The sequence below is a fragment of the Eriocheir sinensis genome, unplaced genomic scaffold, assembly GCF_024679095.1.
Source record: "Eriocheir sinensis breed Jianghai 21 unplaced genomic scaffold, ASM2467909v1 Scaffold188, whole genome shotgun sequence".
In the NCBI taxonomy this organism is placed as follows: Eukaryota; Metazoa; Arthropoda; class Malacostraca; order Decapoda; family Varunidae; genus Eriocheir; species Eriocheir sinensis.
Genome location: NW_026111272.1, coordinates 185,204 through 206,068, shown reverse-complemented (window position 1 = coordinate 206,068; position 20,865 = coordinate 185,204). Strand labels below are relative to the sequence as shown.

Sequence of the window (20,865 nt, the reverse complement as noted above, 5' to 3'; positions counted from 1 at the left end):
AAAAACATCTCCAACTTCACTTCTTCATCCTCCACTCCTCAGTCTTGACGTCAACACTGCCGTCTCATCTATCTCTAAGGCTGAACTCTTCTCTCAAACTTTTTCTAAAAACTCCACTCTGGACGATTCTGGGCATATTCCTCCTGCTCATCCCCCCTCTGACTCCTTTATGCCTGTTATAAAGATTCGTCAAAATGATGTTTTCTATGTCCTCTCTGGCCTCAATCATCAGAAGGCTTATGGACCTGATGGAGTGCCTGGTATTGTCCTTAAAAACTGTGCCTCCGCGCTGTTACCCTGCCTGGTCAAACTCTTTCGCCTCTGCCTGTCAACATCTACCTTTCCTTCCTGCTGGAAGTATGCCTTCATACAGCCTGTGCTTAAGAAGGGTGACCGTTCCAATCCCTCAAACTACCGTCCTTGCCTTCTTAACTGACTCTTGGTCATCCTCTCTTAGCCGTTTCGGTGAAACCGTTGCTATTGCGCTGGACATATCAAAAGCTTTTGATAGGGTCTGGCACAAATTATTGCTTTCCAAACTACCCTCCTACGGTTTCTATCCTTCTCTCTGTACCTTTATCTCCAGTTTCCTTTCTGACCGTTCTATTTCTGCTGTGGTAGACGGTCACTGTTCTTCCCCTAAACCTATTAACAGTGGTGTCCCACAGGGTTCTGTCCTATCTCCCACTCTCTTTTTGTTGTTCATTGATGATCTTTCCAAAACGAACTGTCCTATCCATTCCTTCGCCGATGATTCCATTCTGCATTACTCAACCTCTTTTAATATAAGACCCACCCTACAGGAACATTACGACTCAAGGCTGGAGGCTGCAGAACGCTTAGCCTCAGACCTTACTATTATTTCCGATTGGGGCAAGAGGAACCTGGTGTCCTTCAACTCCTCAAAAACACAGTTTCTCCACCTATCCACTCGACACAACCTTCCAAACAACTATCTCTTATTCTTTGACAACACCCAGCTATCACCTTCCTCAACACTAAACATCCTCGGTCTATCCTTAACTCAAAATTTCAACTGGAAACTTCATATCTCATATCTTATTAAATCAGCTTCTTCGAGGCTGGGCGTTCTGTACCGTCTCCGCCAGTTCTTCTCTCTCGCACAGTTGCTGTCCATATACAGGGGCCTTGTCCGCCCTCGCATGGAGTATGCATCTCGTGTGTGGGGGGGCTCCACTCACACAGCTCTTCTGGACAGAGCGGAGGCTAAGGCTCTTCGTCTCATTAGCTCTCCTCCTCATACCTCTTAAATTCCGCCGCGATGTTGCCTCTATCGATATTTCCACGCTGACGCCTCTTCTGAACTTGCTAACTGCATGCCTCCCCCCCTCCCGCGGCCCCGCTGCACACGACTTTCTTCTCATGCACATCCCTATACTGTCCAAACCCCTCATGCAAGAGTTAACCAGCATCTTCACTCTTTCATCCCTCACGCTGGTAAACTCTGGAACAATCTTCCTTCATCTGTATTTCCTCCTGCCTACGACTTGAACACTTTTAAGAGGAGGGTATCAGGACATCTCTCCTCCCGAATTTGACCTTGCTTTTGGACACCTCTTTTGTTTCTTTTTTAGGAGCAGCGAGTAGCGGGCTTTATTTTTATCATTGTTTTCTTTTTTGTGTGCAACTTGAGCTGCCTCTTTGTTGTAAAAAAAAAAAATATATATATATATATATATATATATATATATATATATATATATATATATATATATATATATATATATATATATATATATATATATATATATATATATATATATATATATATATATATATATATATATATATATATATGTATATATTTTTTACATGTGCCTCTAGCGTCGGTTGGCTATTACATTGGGGTCTGATGGTTGGCCCAGCCCGTCATGGCGCAGACTCTTCATGGCGCAGACTCTTCATTGAAAAGAGGGTTTTGGAGCTCCAGACCTTTACACCTTGAGCTGGAGAATAAATGGAGCAACACAGACATCGATGCCGCGTTGAAAGGGAACATAGAAAAACTTTTTAAGGAGATAATAGACCAACATAAAAGCTCTATCATCTGAGCTTACCAAAAGAAGTTGGTTAATTTAAATAGCGCGGCCATATCAAGCACCCCCGCCCCTTTAAGGGCTACATTAACCTAACCTAAAAGACACTCACCGCAGATCAAGAATAACTCCTTGACATGGGCTTTAATTGTCATATCATATCAAAACCCCAAAAATTCTAGAAGCGTGAAATACTACTGGACGACGCGGATAGACTTGCGAAAAAAGGCGAAATTACCATCGAGCCGACATTCAAACAAGCGGTTATCGCGGAGGCAGGGAAAACAAGAGGAAGTACAAAAGCAGCATAATTGAGGCAAGGCACCAAGATACAGCAAAACAACTGAAAGCAGACCACAACATCACCATTAGAAAAGCAGACAAAGCTGCCACATACGTCATCATGGACACTTTCGAATACTTACAGAAGATTGACGACATACTTGACGAAGCAACTAAATTTAAAAGAATAACCAGGAACCCGACGGAAGACCTCAATAAAAAAGTGAACAAACTAATAGTCAAGAACAACATTACCAGCAGAAGCATTAAGCTAGAAAAACTCTCTGGAGAGTTCAGCATGGGTTACTGCTATGGCAACGTAAAGACCCACAAACCAGGCAACAAACTCCGCCCTATTATATCGCAAATACCGACGCCGACCTACAACCAAGTGTAGCAACTGTGCGACCTCTTGACCCCATTCGTACCCTCCACTTACAACCTACATGCATCGTCAGGTTTTCTCGACATCCTGAAGACCAGCAACACAAGAGGAAGAGTTGCTTCACTTGACGTCGAATCGCTCTTCGCAAACGTACATGTGGACCGCACCATCAACTACATCATCGAACGAGTAAATCACGACGACTCTAACACCCCCATCGACATCCCCGAAGCCGAACTACGAGAACTCAAGGAATGCTGCACAAAAAAAGCTCCATTCACCTGTCCACGCGGAAACAAGTACTGCCAGATTGACGGAGTAGCCATGGGCTCACCCCCAGGAGTAGTACTGGCAAACTTCTTCATGGGCTGCTTTGAAGAAATATTCAAGAAGACCGACAAACCAGATATTTACTGCCGCTACATAGATGACATATTCATCAAGACAGAGAACGACAACGACGCCGAGCGGCTCATACTCTGCCTGCAAGAAGTTTCCGACCTCAAGCTCTCAATAGAAAAGAACTTCAACAACTCAATCCCATTCGTAGACCTCCTCGTGAAGCAAGAAGAACAATCCTTTAACACAGTAGTATATGTCAAACCCACAAACCCCGGACACTGCCTCAACCGAGGTGAGTGTCCACAAAGATACAAAAATTCTACCATTGGCGCACATGTCAGAAGAGCACTCACTCACTGCAGCACATGGCAACAAGTGCACAACGAAATAGAGCACTCAACACAAGTTCTACTCAATAACGGCCTCAGCGAGATTGACATCAACCGCCAAACCAAGAAAATCATGGATAACTGGCACAAACCAGAAACAACGGAAAAGAAGCCAGCAATAACCATCTTCTACAGGGCATTCTTCTCGACAGCATATACAAGGAAGAAGAAAGAATCATGGGGCAAATAGTGCGCAGCAATATGAAGCCCACAAACCAGGAGAAGAAGATCAACCTCCAAATATACTACACAAACAAGAAAACGAGCCACCTCCTACTCAAAAACAATACCCGACCGGAAAAAGAGACAACCCAGAAGTCTAACGTCATGCATAACAGGTTCAGCTGTACAAGAGGAAACTGCGAAGTCCTCTCCTCCTCGTATATCGGCATGACGACTATGAGGCTGTCTCGGCGCCTTACTTTCCATTTATATGTCGCAGCCCCCAAAAAACACCTTCGAGAGGCCCACGGATAAACGATAACGAGAAGCAACCAGGCATAAAACGTAGACATTTTGGATATCTGGCAAGATAAGCGAAGACTCCCAATAAAGGAGGCGTTGTACATCCAAGAATTAAAGCCAAAACTCAAAATCCAGCCAGAAGATCTTCAGGGCCAACCGAGCATGCGCCGACAAACAGGCAGCCAGCAAACATCAGTGGGCGCGCACGAGGGACGCGGGACGAGCGAATCAGCGACTTGCCCAGCACAGGGAAGCAGCGAGGCTCCAGCTTATAACGAGCCGCGCGCCGTCCAGCTGCTGATGAAGGGTTAAGAACCCGAAATCCGAATCCAGCCCAATGTATGTATATATATATATATATATATATATATATATATATATATATATATATATATATATATATATATATATATATATATATATATATATATATATATATATATTTTTTTTTTTACAACAAAGGAGGAAGCTCAAGGGCACAAAAAAAGAAAACTAATAAAAAAAAGCCTGCTACTCGCTGCTCCCAAAAAAGAAATAACAGAGGTGGCCGAAAGAAAGATCAATTTCGGGAGGAGAGGTGTCCTGATACCCTCCTCTTCAAAGAGTTCAAGTCGTAGGCAGGAGGAATTACAGATGAAGGAAGGTTGTTCCAGAGTTTACCAGCGTGAGGGATGAAAGAGTGAAGATGCTGGTTAACTCTTGCATAAGGGGTTTGGACAGTGTAGGGATGAGCATGAGTAAAAAGTCGTGTGCAGCGGGGTCGCGGGAGGGGGGGAGGCATGCAGTTAGCAAGTTCAGAAGAGCAGTCATCGTGGAAATATCGATAGAAGATAGAAAGAGAAGCAACATCGCGGCGGAATTTAAGAGGTGGGAGGCTATCAATAGGAGCAGGAGAGCTGATGAGACGAAGAGCCTTAGACTCCACTCTGTCCAGAAGAGCTGTGTGAGTGGAGCCCCCCCACACGTGAAATGCATACTCCATACGAGGGCGGACAAGGCCCCTGTATATGGATAGCAACAGCACAGGGAAGAAAAACTGGCGGAGACGATACAGAACGCCTAACCTCGAGGAAGCTGATTTAGCAGGAGAGGAGATATGAAGTTTCCAGTTGAGATTTTGAGTTAAGGATAGACCGAGGATGTTTAGTGTTTAAGAAGGTGACAGCAGAGTGTTGTCGAAGAATAGGGGATAGGTGTTTAGAAGATTGTGTCGAGTTGATAGGTGGAGATATTGAGTTTTTGAGGCATTGAAGGACACAAGGTTCCTTCTGCTCCAATCGGAAATGATAGCAAGGTCTGAGGTTAAGCGTTCTGCAGCCACCAGTCTGGAGTCGTGTACTTCCTGTGTTGATGGTCTTCTATTGAAAGAGGTTGAATAATGCAGTGTGGAGTCGTCGGCGTATGAGTGGACAGGACAGTTTGTTATGGAAAGAAGATCATTGATGAATAACAGGAAAAGAGTGGGTGATAGGACAGAGCCCTGTGGAACGCCACTGTTGATAGGTTTAGGGGAAGAGCAGTGACCGTGTACCACCACAGAGATAGAACGGCCAGAAAGGAAACTGGAGATAAAGGAACAGAGAGAGGGATAGAATCCGAAAGAGGGCAGTTTAGAAAGCAAAGACTGGTGCCAGACTCTATCAAAGGCTTTCGATATGTCTAGCGCAACAGAGAAAGTTTCACCGAAACGGCTAAGAGAGGATGACCAAAAGTCAGTCAAGAGAGCAAGAAGGTCGCCAGTAGAACGCCCCTTGCGGAATCCATACTGGCGATCAGATAGAAGGTTAGAAGTGCAAAGGTGCCTTTGAATCTTCCGGTTAAGGATTGATTAAAAAGCTTTAGATAGACAGGACAGTAAAGCTATAGGGCGGTAGTTTGAGGGATTGGAACGGTCACCCTTCTTAGGCACAGGCTGTACAAAGGCATACTTCCAGCAGGAAGGAAAGATAGATGTTGATAGGCAGAGACGAAAACGTTTGAGCAGGCAGGGTGTCAGCACAGAAGCACAGTTTTTTAAGGACAATAGGAGGCACTCCATCAGGTCCATAAACCTTCTGAGTGTTGAGGCCAGAGAGGGCATAGAAAACATCACTTGGAAGAATCTTAATAACAGGCATAAAGGAGTCAGAGGGGGGATGAGTAGGAGGAATATGCCCAAAATCGTCCAGGGTGGAGTTCTTAAGAAAGTTTGAGCGAAGAGTTCAGCCTTAGAGACAGACGAGACGGCACTGCTGCCGTCAGGGTTAAGGAGAGGAGGGAAAGAGGAAGAAGTGAAATTGGAGGAGATATTTTTGGCTAGATGCCAGAAGTCACGGGAAGAATTAGAAGAAGCAAGGTGTTGACATTTTCTATTAATAAAAGAAGTTTTGGTAAGTCGGATAATTGATTTGGCACGATTCCGGGCTGAAATGTAAAGGTCAAAGTTAATGGGAGTTCGAACGCTCTGGACCCTTTTGTGAGCTGCCTCTCTATCTTTAATAGGACGAGAACAAGCGTGATTAAACCATGGCTTTTTAGCATGAGGAGTAGAGAAAGTACGTGTAATGTATGCCTCCTTTCCGGAGACAATCACCTCTGTGATGCGCTGAGCACACACAGAGGGGTCTCTCTCCAGGAAGCAGTAATCATTCCACGGGAAATCTGAAAAGTACATCCTAAGGTCGTCCCACCGAGCTGAAGCAAAATGCCAGAAGTATCGCCTCTTCGGCGGGTCTAAATGATGTACAGAAGCGATAGGACAGGATACAGTAATAAGGTTATGATCGGAGGAGCCCAACGGAGAGAACAGTTTGACAGAGTAAGCAGAAGGACTAGAGGTAAGGAAGAGGTCTAGAATGTTGGGCCTGTCTCCAAGACGGTCGGGAATACGAGTAGGGTGCTGAACCAACTGCTCTAAGTCGTTGAGGAGAGCAAAGTTGTAGGCTTGTTCACCAGGCTGGTCAGTGAAGGAGGATGAAAGCCAAATCTGGATGTGAACATTGAAATCTCCCAAGATGGAGATTTCAGCAAAGGGAGAGTGAGTCAAGATGTGCTCCACTTTAGGGTTCAAATAGTCAAAGAATTTTACATAGTTAGTAGAGTTAGGCGAGAGATAAACAGCACAGATGTATTTAGTAATAGAATGACAATGAAGTCTTAGCCAGATGGTGGAAAATTCAGAAGAGTCAAGGTCGTGGGCACGAGAACAAGTGATGTCCTTGCGCACCTAGGCGCAACATCCAACTTTAGATTGAAATTTAGGATAGAGATAGTAGGAAGGAACAGAGTAGAGGTTGCTGTCAGTAGCCTCAGAAACCTGTGTTTCGGTGAGGAAGAGAAGGTGAGGTTTAGAGGAGGAGAGATGGTGTTCCACGGAATGAAAATTAGAACGAAGACCGCGAATGTTGCAGAAATTGATAAGGAGGAGGTTCGAGGAGTTTTCAGGACACCTCTCAAGTCGGCAGCCAGAAGGGGAGTCCACCCTGGGGGAATTTATGGTCCCCCCCCCCCCAGGCGGGGACTCCAAGGCGGTGTTTTGGTTAGCCATTTTGAATTTTGAATTTTGGGAAAAGGTGTGTGTGTTGTGTGAATGTAGTGTGGTGTAGAAAGAGAGAGGAACTGTCTTTTTAGAGCATGCTGAACTGCTCTCTGGTGTTGATGAGACAAAAGGGAAACGGTTAGTGAGGACATGGGAAGGGTCTTTGAAGGGCTTCAGCACCCTCCTCGCTTCCCATATATCATCACCAGTAGTAGCTCACGCCCGTTCGGTCGGTGTCTTCCTACCTACTCCTGTTAATACTCAAACTAGAGGGAAAACTCCATAGCGAGGCGCCAGTACCTTTTAGAGCGGGCTTGGCGAACTTCGCCACAATTATTCACAATATGTAAGTGGTGTTATGTATGTATACATACTGTAGGTGGGAGAGATGTGGAGTAGCTGTAGGTAGGTGTAAAATGGTGTAACTTATTGTATAAATTCCTGGCTATCTGCCTAATTTTTTCCTACATTGTCACACCAAGCACCATACCATGCAACTTAAAGTTTAAGCATACCGCAAAACTCTCGGGCCAAACCAGCTTTTTCAGGGTTGCATTTAACGACTCCACCACCTACAGAATTGACAGCTCCTATCTGCTCGAAAACACATGGCCGGATGGCGAGGTGCTCCGCCAACCATCCTCGAAAGCCACCTATTCTGCATACTTTCGTCTCTTGGTTCCTCGTCGTCCTCATCATCTTGTATTACTACTGCCGCTCCCACATCTACGGTCTGAGTTTGATAATAGTGAGCTTTAACTAACTCTAGACACCTCACCTTCTCATCATCATACTCACTTTCTCGCAAGCAACCTGCGGCTGCATCTGGCCGGTAGTATTGTTTCAGCATGTTGATGTGGAACCGTTTTGGGAGTCCTTCAACCAGGATAATATAATTAAAGTCATTAACCTTCTCCTGAACCTCGTAAGGTCCCTTCCACTGAGCTAACCGCTTGTTGCTCGCTGTGGGAAGCAAAACTAGACACTGTTCTCCGGAAGGCACATGTGGTAGCGAACCCTGCTTTCTACCATAATTACCATGCTGCGTTGCACTTTCTTGTCTTACTGCAGCATTTTTGTGCCACTTATTACCCTGATGCGGTCGCGACCCATAACTTCCAGTTTTCGGACGCGGTGCATAATTCTGGTTACTTTTGGCTGAAGGCCACGGGCGGCTGATTCCACCATGGTTGGTGGCGACGCCTAAACCAATCTTTCTAGGGACTTCACTCTGTTATTGCTTTTAATTACAGGCTTTTTCGGGTATTATTCTAGTGTTTGCCCATACTCACCCCTCGCAACCAAAATTGGCTAGGGGGCCATTGAGACTTCGGGGAATGCGGTGGTAAACATTAAATGCGTCGCAAATGCATAGTTTTTGAGTTGTGGGGGGTTGAAAATACCCTAGATGTAGGGAAATTCCTTACAATTACTTAGATGCAGGGAAATTTCATACATTCCGGGATTTTTTACAACGTACAGAAACCACGCAATTTCACTCACTTTCCATACCAAAAGGGGGTTCGAGGGGGGCGAAGCCCCCCGTTACAGCATTAAGATCAATGAACCATCTAAACGGTAAGTAATTTACGTCATAGGAATCTTGCAACCGTCATATACGACTATGTATTTACATTGAAGCTTATTGTAATAGATGCAACCTTCAAATGAAAAAAATCACAAATTGCAGCGCACTCTCATTGCACATTATGCGGATTACGACATGACGTTAATCCCGCGTGAATTAACGCTACCTGGCTTTGAAAATCAAACTAAGACCAAAACATTCAGTTCAGAAATACCATGAAGTCATCATAAATGACTTGAGATTTATTGACACGTATGTCTTTATGTCTGGTTCACTCGCGGCTTTAGCGAACCAATTCATCAGCACTGGGAACGAGCCCATGTGCACACAACAGATGTTGAAAGATGTGCCAGCACCTGCGTTACCATTATTGATCAAGGGAAAGCAGGTTTTTTGTTATGACTATATGGATTCGATGGAACGACTTTCTGAGACACGTCTTCCATCCCGCGAAGATTTTTTTCAATTCGCTTCAAGAAGCAGAACTTTCCGAAAGTGATTATAAACATGCTCAGAATGTTTGGAAAGTAGCTGGGTGTCAGAGCCTGATGGACTATTTGTTGCTTTATGTAAAAGTGGATGTTGGCCTTCTATGTGATGTCTTCCTAGAGTGGAGAGGTATTTTGAAAACCCTGTGGAGGTTGGATATTGTACGACAGGATTGCGTGGGCTCGGGGCGGGGCGGGGCGGGGCGGGTCGGGGCGGGTCGGCAGCACTGGGGCTAGTGGTGGTGACGAGTGAGGTCCTGTATGGAGCCAGACCACTGATTTAAGCGTGTTATACAAACCGCGATAAAGGAACTAGAAAACTATTTATGCTGAGAATAGCTTCATGGAATGTAATACACTTCAATATGAAAAATCAATAAAGTCAATACTTACTTTTTTATGAACACGTGTTAAATGTTTGATGTCATACGGGCATTATAAACTTGCTGTAAGCGAATCTCATCACGTGTTCATCATTCTTCGAATATTCGGTCTTGGAAAACTCCATACATATTTTTTCAAGAGTTTATCTTACACCCAAGTGTGAAACATTGTAGGCAAAGTACACGACATAAGCCCCGCACACATCGCTTCGCGTGCTTTGAAGTCGAAATGCATTTTTATATATCCTGAGCCCAGGGTAAGCAATATATTTAAAATAATCAGAGTATAATTTGAGGTCGAGAGCATAACTATCTAAGAACACTATCATGTCCGGCTCATAGTAGAGACAAATCCAGTGTCTCATTTCTCTTTTAGAATAACTTAGTAGCGTGCTGCCGCCCCGCCCCGCCCCGACCCGAGCCCACGCAATCCTGTCGCATCCTGTCGTCGCATGATGTCGCCGCAGGGCCCGCTGCTGCCGCCGCCGCGCACATTTCGCGAGTCTTTTTTTTATTTTTTATATGAGCCGGATCGAAACATAGACGCGTTTTATCTACATGTTTCCACAAATCGAATAAATTTTAAGACAATCATTGTTTTTTTCATCCATTTTTTGATAAAGGGCATATAAACAAGTCAAACAAACTCAATGTTTATTGGAATTTGGTCAAATTATGATTACAGCCTCCTTCTCTTCCTCCTCCTCCTCTACCTCTGTAGAATTATCGGGATGACCGTAAGATCGTGACTCCAAGGTGCTAAAGTAGTATCTTTTGTCCTCAACTACAGAAATCCCTCTCTTGGGATATTTTACTGTACTCATTCGTCCATTACGCACTGTGAATCCCTGATAGCCAAAGGTAAATGTTTGCTTCTGGAATAGGACGTCTTTGTATCACTGATGAGCAATTTTTTTCTTTATGAGCTTTGGAACGCTCTTAGCTGAACTCAACCGGTCACCGTCTGCCAAGAGGATGGAGTAGCACTTTGGTCTTACACCTACAAATTCTGAGATGGTTCTTTCCCTCACTTCAGACTTGAGAAATCCGAGCTTGCCTTTGTTGTCTGTGTTGTACAAGGAATGTGAGGAGCTAAAGTTACTTGTGTCTATATAGCTTTTAAAGGGTTCCTGCGAGTACTCTGTTAATAGATCAGGAGTTTCAGTTTCTGTTATTAAGGAATCAGTGTCACAATACACTAGTTTCGCCCGATCCCCGTAATGAGCCTTCATGATACTGTAAAAGAAATCATATAGTCGCAGCTTGGACAGCTCTAGGACGTAGTAGCCAATGTAGTTTGGATGATTCACCTGTGAATATTTCTTATGGCGAACTACAACTACATGACCATCATTGAGGGGTACAACGCGTTTAAAGTAAGGACTTCGGACCAGCTTCAAAAACTTTTCGCGGTTGGTGACAATATCTATGTCTTCACTATATTTGGCCGCGTTCATCAGGAATCGACCAAAAATGCAGTTTGAAATACACTTGATTGCAGTTTTCTTGATAGGGCAAGAAGCACTTTTGCGGGCTTCTATGTTATCCTGAATGAAGCCCGCAAGAAAGTGCATGCACTTTTTAACAACCCGGCCTAGTTGAATAAGCAGTTTAAGGAGGGACAGAGCAAACAGCATTTTCTCCTGAGCAACATGTGTTCCAATCTATTTTATGTTCTTACACGGTACTGGACGGTTTTCTTCTTCATACCATTCGTGTGCGGCTGACGATATATCTCTATTGATGATATTGTGTCTTCTGATGGTCAGTGGGAGGTCATCCGTTTTCTCAATGACTTCACGTGAGACAGCCTCAGTATCGCACAGAATGAGGTATCCAAAATCGCCATCGGTTGCTTGACTGACCTAGCCCCCCTCTCGCTCAAAAACCAGTGCATTTCTGTCTCATCTAGTTTTCTCATATCTCCACATGGTAACTTCTCTTGCATTACAGTGGGATAAAGACTGTTGAAGTCAAGATATGAAAGGAAAGTGTTTCTATCATGTTTTGGATTAAACTGAGGGTTCGTGTAGATGTTATTGGTGCGTACAAAACGACGCACAACACTTGTGTAGCCCCCACGCACATTTGTTTGAATGCAATGATATATGTGTGGGCTACTAAGCATCTCTAATTCCTGCTGTGTTTTTAACAGAAAAGAGTCATAGGCAAATCCTGGCAGGCTAACATAATTTACAATATCCAACCTCCACAGGGTTTTCAAAATACCTCTCCACTCTAGGAAGACATCACATAGAAGGCCAACATCCACTTTTACATAAAGCAACAAATAGTCCATCAGGCTCTGACACCCAGCTACTTTCCAAACATTCTGAGCATGTTTATAATCACTTTCGGAAAGTTCTGCTTCTTGAAGCGAATTGAAAAAATCTTCGCGGGATGGAAGACGTGTCTCAGAAAGTCGTTCCATCGAATCCATATAGTCATAACAAAAAACCTGCTTTCCCTTGATCAATAATGGTAACGCAGGTGCTGGCACATCTTTCAACATCTGTTGTGTGCACATGGTATTTCTGAACTGAATGTTTTGGTCTTAGTTTGATTTTCAAAGCCAGGTAGCGTTAATTCACGCGGGATTAACGTCATGTCGTAATCCGCATAATGTGCAATGAGAGTGCGCTGCAATTTGTGATTTTTTTCATTTGAAGGTTGCATCTATTACAATAAGCTTCAATGTAATTGTTTCCTGATTTTTCATGGTCATGATGTTTTACTCCTTTACCTTTTAAAACCCGTATTTACAGAGAAGACAGTGAGTTCGTTCATTGTGACGTGCCGTATCTTCATCGGTCATATTGATTTTATTGTAGCCTTTAGAAAATTTTAGCTTCTTCCAGGAGTGTGGGTTCAGCTAATGTAAGTTCGTTCTATATTCAAAACAGTGTGAGATCAGCTAATGTAAGTTCGTTCTATATTCAAAACAGTGTGAGTTCAGCTAATGTAAGTTCGTTCTTTATACAAAACAGTGCGAGTTCAGCTAATGTAAGTTCGTTCTATAATCAAAACAGTGTGAGTTCAGCTAATGTAAGTTCGTTCTATATACAAAACAGTGCGGGTTCAGCTAATGTAAGTTCGTTCTATATTCAAAACAGTGTGAGTTCAGCTAATGTAAGTTCGTTCTATATGCAAAACAGTGTGAGTTCAGCTAATGTAAGACCGTTCTATATATACAAAACAGTGTGAGTTCAGCTAATGTAAGTTCGTTCTATATACAAAACAGTGTGAGTTCAGCTAATGTAAGTTCGTTCTATATACAAAACAGTGTGAGTTCAGCTAATGTAAGTTCGTTCTATATACAAAACAGTGTGAGTTCAGCTAATATAAGTTCGTTCTATATACAAAACAGTGTGAGTTCAGCTAATGTAAGTTCGTTCTATATACAAAACAGTGTGAGTTCAGCTAATGTAAGTTCGTTCTATATACAAAACAGTGTGGGTTCAGCTAATGTAAGTTCGTTCTATATACAAAACAGTGTGGGTTCAGCTAAAATGGTTTACAGCATTACTTCCACAATAGGATCCGCTTTCTACTGTTTCTCCGTTTCTATTCACTATAATGTAAGCATACGCTATGGCAAAGTGATGTCTCTTTACACCCATTCGAAGAAAGCGTTGTCTTGTTCTCACAGGCTCACAAATTTCCATTCAGTTTTTCCATGCTGCATGGTTCTTTTTCATTTCCCGCCGTAGGATAGTTTCCTTAAGCAGTTAATTAGAACACCAACGAGGGAAGAAAATATTTTGGATTTGTTGTTAACTAATAAAGAGGACATAATAAGCAACATTGAGGTTGGGGGTTCATTAGGTAACAGTGATCATAAGGAAATTAAATTTAATATTAAACGGGAGGATAGAGTCAGCAGAAACAACACTTAATACCTCACTTCAGGAAGGCGGGCTTGGAGGGTTTAAGAAAGTAACTGCAAAGGCTTAAAAGAGAGTAAGATCAGAAGTAGCTGAGAGCTTAAACCATAGGGTTCGTTATGTTGGGAGTATAGAACGTGTAAGAGTTCCTTTTTCCTGGAGTTCACCATTGGAATACGCGTTCATCTGGGAGGATCTCCAACAATGTTTGAGCGAAACTGTAGGGATTCAGGAGTATTTATACCCTAATCAACAAGAAGATATCCATAAGGACGTGAATATACAGCATATTTATATATATCTACAAACTGGTTTGCCTTCTCTTTTCCGAATATTTGTCTGCCCAGACAGTGAATTTGAGATAAATCTGACTTATTTAACCCTCTCGCGCACGATGACGCATTTCATGTCATCAAGGGTAAAAGGTTCTGGCGGACGATGACGCGAAACGCGCCATAAAAGTAAATAAAAAATTATTAAAAATTAAGTTTTCGATGAAAGTGCGTCAAATTTGCAGTTGTTGGGATAAGTTTCTTAATAGTAACATATGGCAATCTTTCTAAGGAATGTAAATGAGGAGCTTTGAGTGATTTTTATTTGTTAGGCTACTCTTATGAGAGAAAAAAAAATCAGTATTCTCGGTGTAACTCGGGAACTAATAGACGTATGAGGAATTTGAAGATACCATAAGAATCCTCACTAAATTCCGCTTCGGAACATATATTCGGCTAAAAAAGTTGGCCCACAAAATTTCGAGCTAGCAGCAGATTTCTCAAGAATCAGAGGGGAATGGAACACACACACACACACATACACACCCGCACATGATCCCTTTTTCACAGAAAAAGGTAAACTCGATGCGGCAACGTCTAAGGTCATATGACACCGAAGAGCAGGCAGAAAATATAAAGAAATGCAAGTTGAGAAAATAAATAAGAAGAAATAAGTTAAGAAATGAGATATAAGACATTAATTAATGAGTGATTTTTATTTGTTAGGATACTCTGACGAGAGAAAAAAAAATCAGTTTTCTCGGTGTAACTCGGGAACTAATAGACGTATGAGGAATTTGAAGATACCATAAGAATCCTCACTAAATTCCGCTTCGGAGCATATAATCGGCTAAAAAAGATGGCCCACAAAATTTCGAGCTAGCCGCAGATTTCTCAAGAATCGGAGGGGAATGGAACACACACACACACACACACACACACACACACACACACACACACACACACACACGATCCCTTTTTCACGGAAAAAGGTAAACTCGATGCGGCAACGTCTAAGGTCATATGACATCGAAGAGCAGGCAGAAAATATAAAGAAATGCAAGTTGAGAAAAGAAATAAGAAGAAAGAAGTTAAGAAATGAGATATAAGACATTAATTAATGCAAAATCAGAAAAAAAAAGACTTGGTGCTGCAGTGCTTAGGGTTAGATGGCACCAAATAACCGGAGTGAAATATATATATATATATATATATATATATATATATATATATATCTATATATATATATATATATATATATATATATATATATATAAGCTGAGGAAAGAAATAAAAAGAAACAAGTTGAGAAATGAGAAATAAGAAGATAATGATGCAATACATCCAGCAAAAACTTAAATACTTTATAGAGTCTTACGTTCAATGGCGATTTTTTATTTTATTTTCGGACCTGCATTAGAGAGTAAATTCATATTCCAGCCTGGTCATTAACCTAATGTCCTTAACCTTTTCCGTGATTATAATCTCGTGGTCATTCGAGGGTCCAAGATCTTATCTTAACCCTTCAAGTACCCCTTCTCCCGTCACCCCCCCCCTCCCTGCTGGGCACCCCTACTCCCGTCACCCTCTCGCTTGCGTACGCAAGGCCGAGTGGGGGGGGGGGGGTGGGGTGGTGAAAAGGTTAAAGAGATGGGTTGGGGGTGAAGGGGGGGTCCAGATACCCCCTCTTCCGTAACCCCCCCGCTGACCCCCCCAACCCCCACTTCCAGTCCCCCCCACTTCCAATTACCCCCACTTCCGTACATTTGTTACTACTCATTACCTGTTAGAGAGGGTTTGGCGAAATTCGCCACAATTATTCACAATATGTAAGTGGTGTTATGTATGCATACACAGTGTAGGTGAGACAGATGTGGAGTAGACGTAGGTTAGTGTAATATGGTGTAACTTACTATATAGATTCTTGGCTATCTGCCTAATTTTTCCTACATTATCACACCATGCACCATACCATGCAACTTAAATTTTAAGCATGCCGCAAAACTTTCGGGCCAAACCAGCTTTTTCAGGGTTGCATTCACGACTCCACCACCTACAGTTTATGACAGTTCCTATCTGCTCGAAAACACATGGCCGAATGGCTGAATCTGAGGTCCCAAGATCCGAACATAAAGTCTCCGATCCACCTAACCTGTCCACTTCAGTCACTTAGTTAAAACATAAGAACATAAGAACACGGGAAGACTGCAGGAAGCCGAGTGGCCTACACGGGGCAGCTCCAGAATCCCCCCACTGGTCACAATGGGTGAGGTGTAATTTCAGGGGCCACAGGTAGAGGCTTGATCCTCGTTTACCGTGGTATAGAGTACGCATCCAGTACCCTGTCACTTTACTGCACCCATACCTCACTACCACCTTGACCATCTTACTCTGCTACCAGACGCGACAAGAAGTCCGCCCCAACGTTGGCTTGTCCCTTTACGTACTTTACCGTGAACTGAAACTGCTGGAGATACAACCCCCAACGCATCAGGTGTGTATTTGCGTTCTTAGAAGTTTTCAAACTGGCTAGGAGTATATGATCAGTTTCGAGAACGAACTGATCGCTATAATTGTAAAAATAATATTTCTTAATTCCCTCTCCTACTGCAAGGAGCTCTTTTTCTACCGCAAATCCTAATTCCTCCTTCTTTTTTCCTTACGACAACCATGGGGCTGCAGTAGGGGAAATTTGATCACTCTATGATACCCGCGGCCTCCATTTCACTGATTTCGCTTTCACGGCGTCTACCAGCCGTAAAGGAATCTGGCAAGGCCTTTGTCTGAGAGGCTCCTTGCTCGTCAACTCGATTCGATACTCTGATACCCGAGCAATCTTAGGTTTGTCAGAAAAAAAACTCTGCATAATCCTCTAGTAACGATGCTAATTGTTCCCTCTCTTCTGGGGTTAACTTTTCTCCCAACGTCACGTCATGCACTGACTCTGTCTCTCTAGAAGAGACAGTGAGAGGAGCCTCGCCGTCCTCATCATCCTGTATTACTACTGCCGCTCCCACATCTACGATCTGAGGTTGAGAATAGTGAGCTTTAACTAACTCCAGACACCTCACCTTCTCTTCATCATACTCACTTTCTCACAAGCAACCTGCGGCTGCTTCTGGCCGGTAGTATTGCTTCAACATGTTGATGTGGAACCGTTTAGGGTGTCCATCAACTAGGAGAATATAACTAAGGTCATTGACCTCCTGAACCTCGTAAGGTCTCGTAAGGCATGTTGCTCGCTGTGGGAAGCAAAACTATTCACTGTTCTCCGACACTGAGCTTACGCAACTTTGCCTTCCGGTCGTAGTAACTTTTCTGTACTTGTTTTGCTCTGAGTAACGCCTCCTTAGCAATGTTACAGGTCTCTCTTAACCTATCATTTAAATCTAACACGTACTGGTACGTGTTCTTGACGTTCGGGTCCGGAACATTGTCATCCAACAGCTCAGTAACTGTAGCGGGGCCCTAACAAGCCTTCCATACATTAGCTCAAACGGAGAGAACCTTGTGGAGCTCTGCGGGGCTTCTCTGTACGCGAACAACAAAGGAGCAAGGTACCTAGGTCATTCCTTGGGTTGTTCGACAGCCATGCGTTTAAGCATTTTCTTAAGTTTGCCGTTAAAACGCTCACACAATCCGTTTCCCATATGATGGTAGGGCGTGGTGCGTAACCCTTTGCACGCTAGCAGACTGAGTACTGCCTCCATCATCCCTGAGGTGAACTGAGTACCTCGATCACTCAGTATTTGTTTGGGTATACTTACTTGGCAAAATATGGTCATGAGAGCTTCAGCCACAGTTTTGCGTTTCAATATTCTTGAGCGGCACTGCTTCTGCCCAACGCGTGGCAAAATCTACAAGCGTAAGAATATACCGGGAACCATCGCTGGCTCGGGGCTCTATTGGCCCCACCAAATCTACCGCTACTCTCACAAAAGGAGAGTCAATGATGGGTAGTAGCTGTAAGGGAGCAGGCTTTACCCTTCCCCTATCTATAGTCTTTTGACATACATTGCATGACCTCACAAATCTAGCTACCTCCTGGTCTATCCCTGGCCAGTAAAAATGTGCTTGTATGCGAGCGAGTGTCTTGGCTCTTCCCATATGACCGCCTAGAGCAGTGCTATGACCTAACTTGAGAACAGCCTCTCTGTATCTCGCAGGCACAACTAACTGCAATTTCTTTTCACCAGAGGGAGATATAATCTGGCTATATAATAAGCCACGCTGCTTGATAAAACTGACGCGGTTTCTCGTTCAGCTGAATGACACTGTTTTCCTGCAGACGTTGATTGACCCCCTGCAGGGTGGCGTCACTCTCCACCTCCTTCCTTACATCCTCGCTGTTAGTTAGATCTCCAGGAGATGTAACAATGAGAGGCCTAACAGTACTCTAACGCTTAGCAGCGGCTCGTGTCACTACTGCTGCGCCAATCTGAGGCTCACCTTTTCCTTGTACCCTTTCACTTTCCCCAAAATCCTCTGGATCTAACACCGCTTTAGGTGTTTGAGTCACTGCATTTTTACCCACCCCGTTAGTAGCTCCGGGAATGTTGCCAATCACTAAATCAACCTATGTAATAGGGTGACTTGACTTTTATCTTGACTTCAGGAGCTATCACTGGCACGCTATTCAACAGCCATATTTTTCTCCGTTCGCCTGTGAATTCATGGCTTCTACCTAAGCTGTGCCTCAGTGTACAAATGGTAGAACAATTATCCCTCATCACCGTAACCTCTCGGTCTCCTACCCAACCTTTACTCAACTTACTTACTTAGAGTAGTTACCCTGATTCGGTCGCGGCCCATAACTTCCAGTTTTCGGACGCGGTGCATTATTCTGGTTACTTTTGGCGGAATGCCACGCGCGGCTAATCGCACCTGTGGTGGCGTCGCCGGAAGCCATCTTTCTTCCAGAGGCATCACTCTGCATGTTACTGCTTTTAACTTCAGGCTTTTTCGTCCTACCGCAGGCCTCAAAATAAGAATTAGCCATTTCCGTCACAACTTCCAAGTTCCTCACCTTGTCTGTATTGAGCCTCATGACTAATTCATCTGGGCAGGATTTTACGTACTGCGCACGCAATATTAGGTCCTTCACACCTTCGACGGTTTCCGCAGCACCGTCTTTCTTGATCCATTGCTCTAAGTACCCCTTGAGGCGAGCAGCAAATTGAATTGCTGTCCCATCGTCATTTATGGAGGCAGAGGAAAACTGTATTTTTAAATCATAAACTGACATTCCATAAGCTGCCAATAATGCCTCCTTCATATCCATATACTCACGAGAGTCCTCATCCAATCAATGAATCACCTCCAAAGCTTTACCTTCAAAAAGACTCATGAATTGCACACGCTTGGTGACCTCATCATACTGCATTAAATTAGCGGCTTCCTCAAACCGCGCAATAAATATATCAATCTTGTCACCTTCCTTGAAATGATTAAGCTTAAGCTTTGGGGAAAATACTTTTTTTATTCTGAGAGTTGGTACCACTACCATTATTCGCCGCTAGCTCGGCCAATTTTACTGCATGGGCCTCCTTTTCTCTCTCTCTCTCAGCTTCCAGTTTCCGTAATTCTAGCTGGTGTTGCGCCCTTTCTTTTTATCTCGCTTTCTCTTGCTCTGTGAGTAGGTACTCTTTGGTTTCTTTGGCATTTAACCCTATCTATTCCGCTTCCTGTTTCCACTGTGATATAGACATCTTGCTAGATAATTACTTCACGAGCCTAACAGCCAATAATTCTCCTATGGAGTGTGAGGTCAGGTTCCTGTTCCGGGCGTCAATTAATGGGGTTCTTGAAAAAGGTCTGGACTTCTGAAGTTCTCGATGTATTCTCAGCAATAAAAATATAAAATAAAGTATCGGAAAACGAAGTTCTCAGACTCACAGCCCCCTTCTAGTCACTTATTTTTGACCAATCACACTACATAGCGTAAGCAAAGACCAGTTGAACCTGCTCTCAAGTTTATTCAACTCAACAAGGAAAACTCTCTGGAAATAAGGAATAATTAAATTAATCCAGGCATACAGCTACCTAGCTAAATGGCTTAAACTACCCTAGGCAATAAATGTACTTAGATGCGTGGATGGGCGCGCCTGAAGCCCGCTTGGAAACCACGTGGTCTCACGCCCACGATGAGTCCTCCTGCCACTTTTCGTAACCTCCCAAGGTGCTCCACACAGCAAACACGCCTCTCGTAACCTCCCAAGGGCTTCCCTGACTTGAAGCACAGTCGCCTGACTCGTGGATGCCTACAGATGGTAGGAAGATCACCACGATGTAAAAAAAACACGTGGTGCGGGAGATGGAGAAGTACGTCCTGGCGAGGCTGGGTCACAAGCGGAAGAGAAGATGCACCGCCGACCCACGGTCAATCCAGCCCTCACGGCTATGGGTTATTATTTATTAATAACCTAACACCATGCACTAAGTAATAGTGGGTCATGCATCACACGAATATTTCAGCATTGGCAGCAATAGGCGATAATATGATTTGAATAAGCTCCGCCCACTCTTGTGCACTGACCCGTTGGAGTGTAAGAATATTGGACTCGTCCGCTGGAATGAGGAGTTCATGACAATCAAGTATAAACAATGTCGCGGCGCCGACACACGACTCAGCGCTCACCTCCACCGCCTGCTCCTGGCCCCCGACCCTTACTGCCCCTGGTGCAGGACCGTCGAGGAGAACATTGAGCACCTCCTGCTGCACTGCCCACACTTCCACTCCCAGCGAGTGCTGCTCCGATACCAACTCCGCGGGGGCGGCAAGCGTCCACCCCTCACGGCAGGAACCTGTCATCC

General features: G+C 43.8%; 1 protein-coding gene across 1 annotated transcript in view; it reads right to left on the bottom strand.

Moving 5' to 3' along the window:
• LOC126990663 (glutamate--cysteine ligase-like) overlaps positions 1-2,459 on the bottom strand; it is a 149,849-nt gene extending 147,390 nt beyond the window's left edge. The window contains exon 1 of the mRNA XM_050849340.1: positions 2,455-2,459. Within this exon, the coding sequence (XP_050705297.1) occupies positions 2,455-2,459 (5 nt within the window). The remainder of the gene's footprint in view (positions 1-2,454) is intronic.
• Between the last annotated feature and the right edge of the window lie 18,406 nt (positions 2,460-20,865).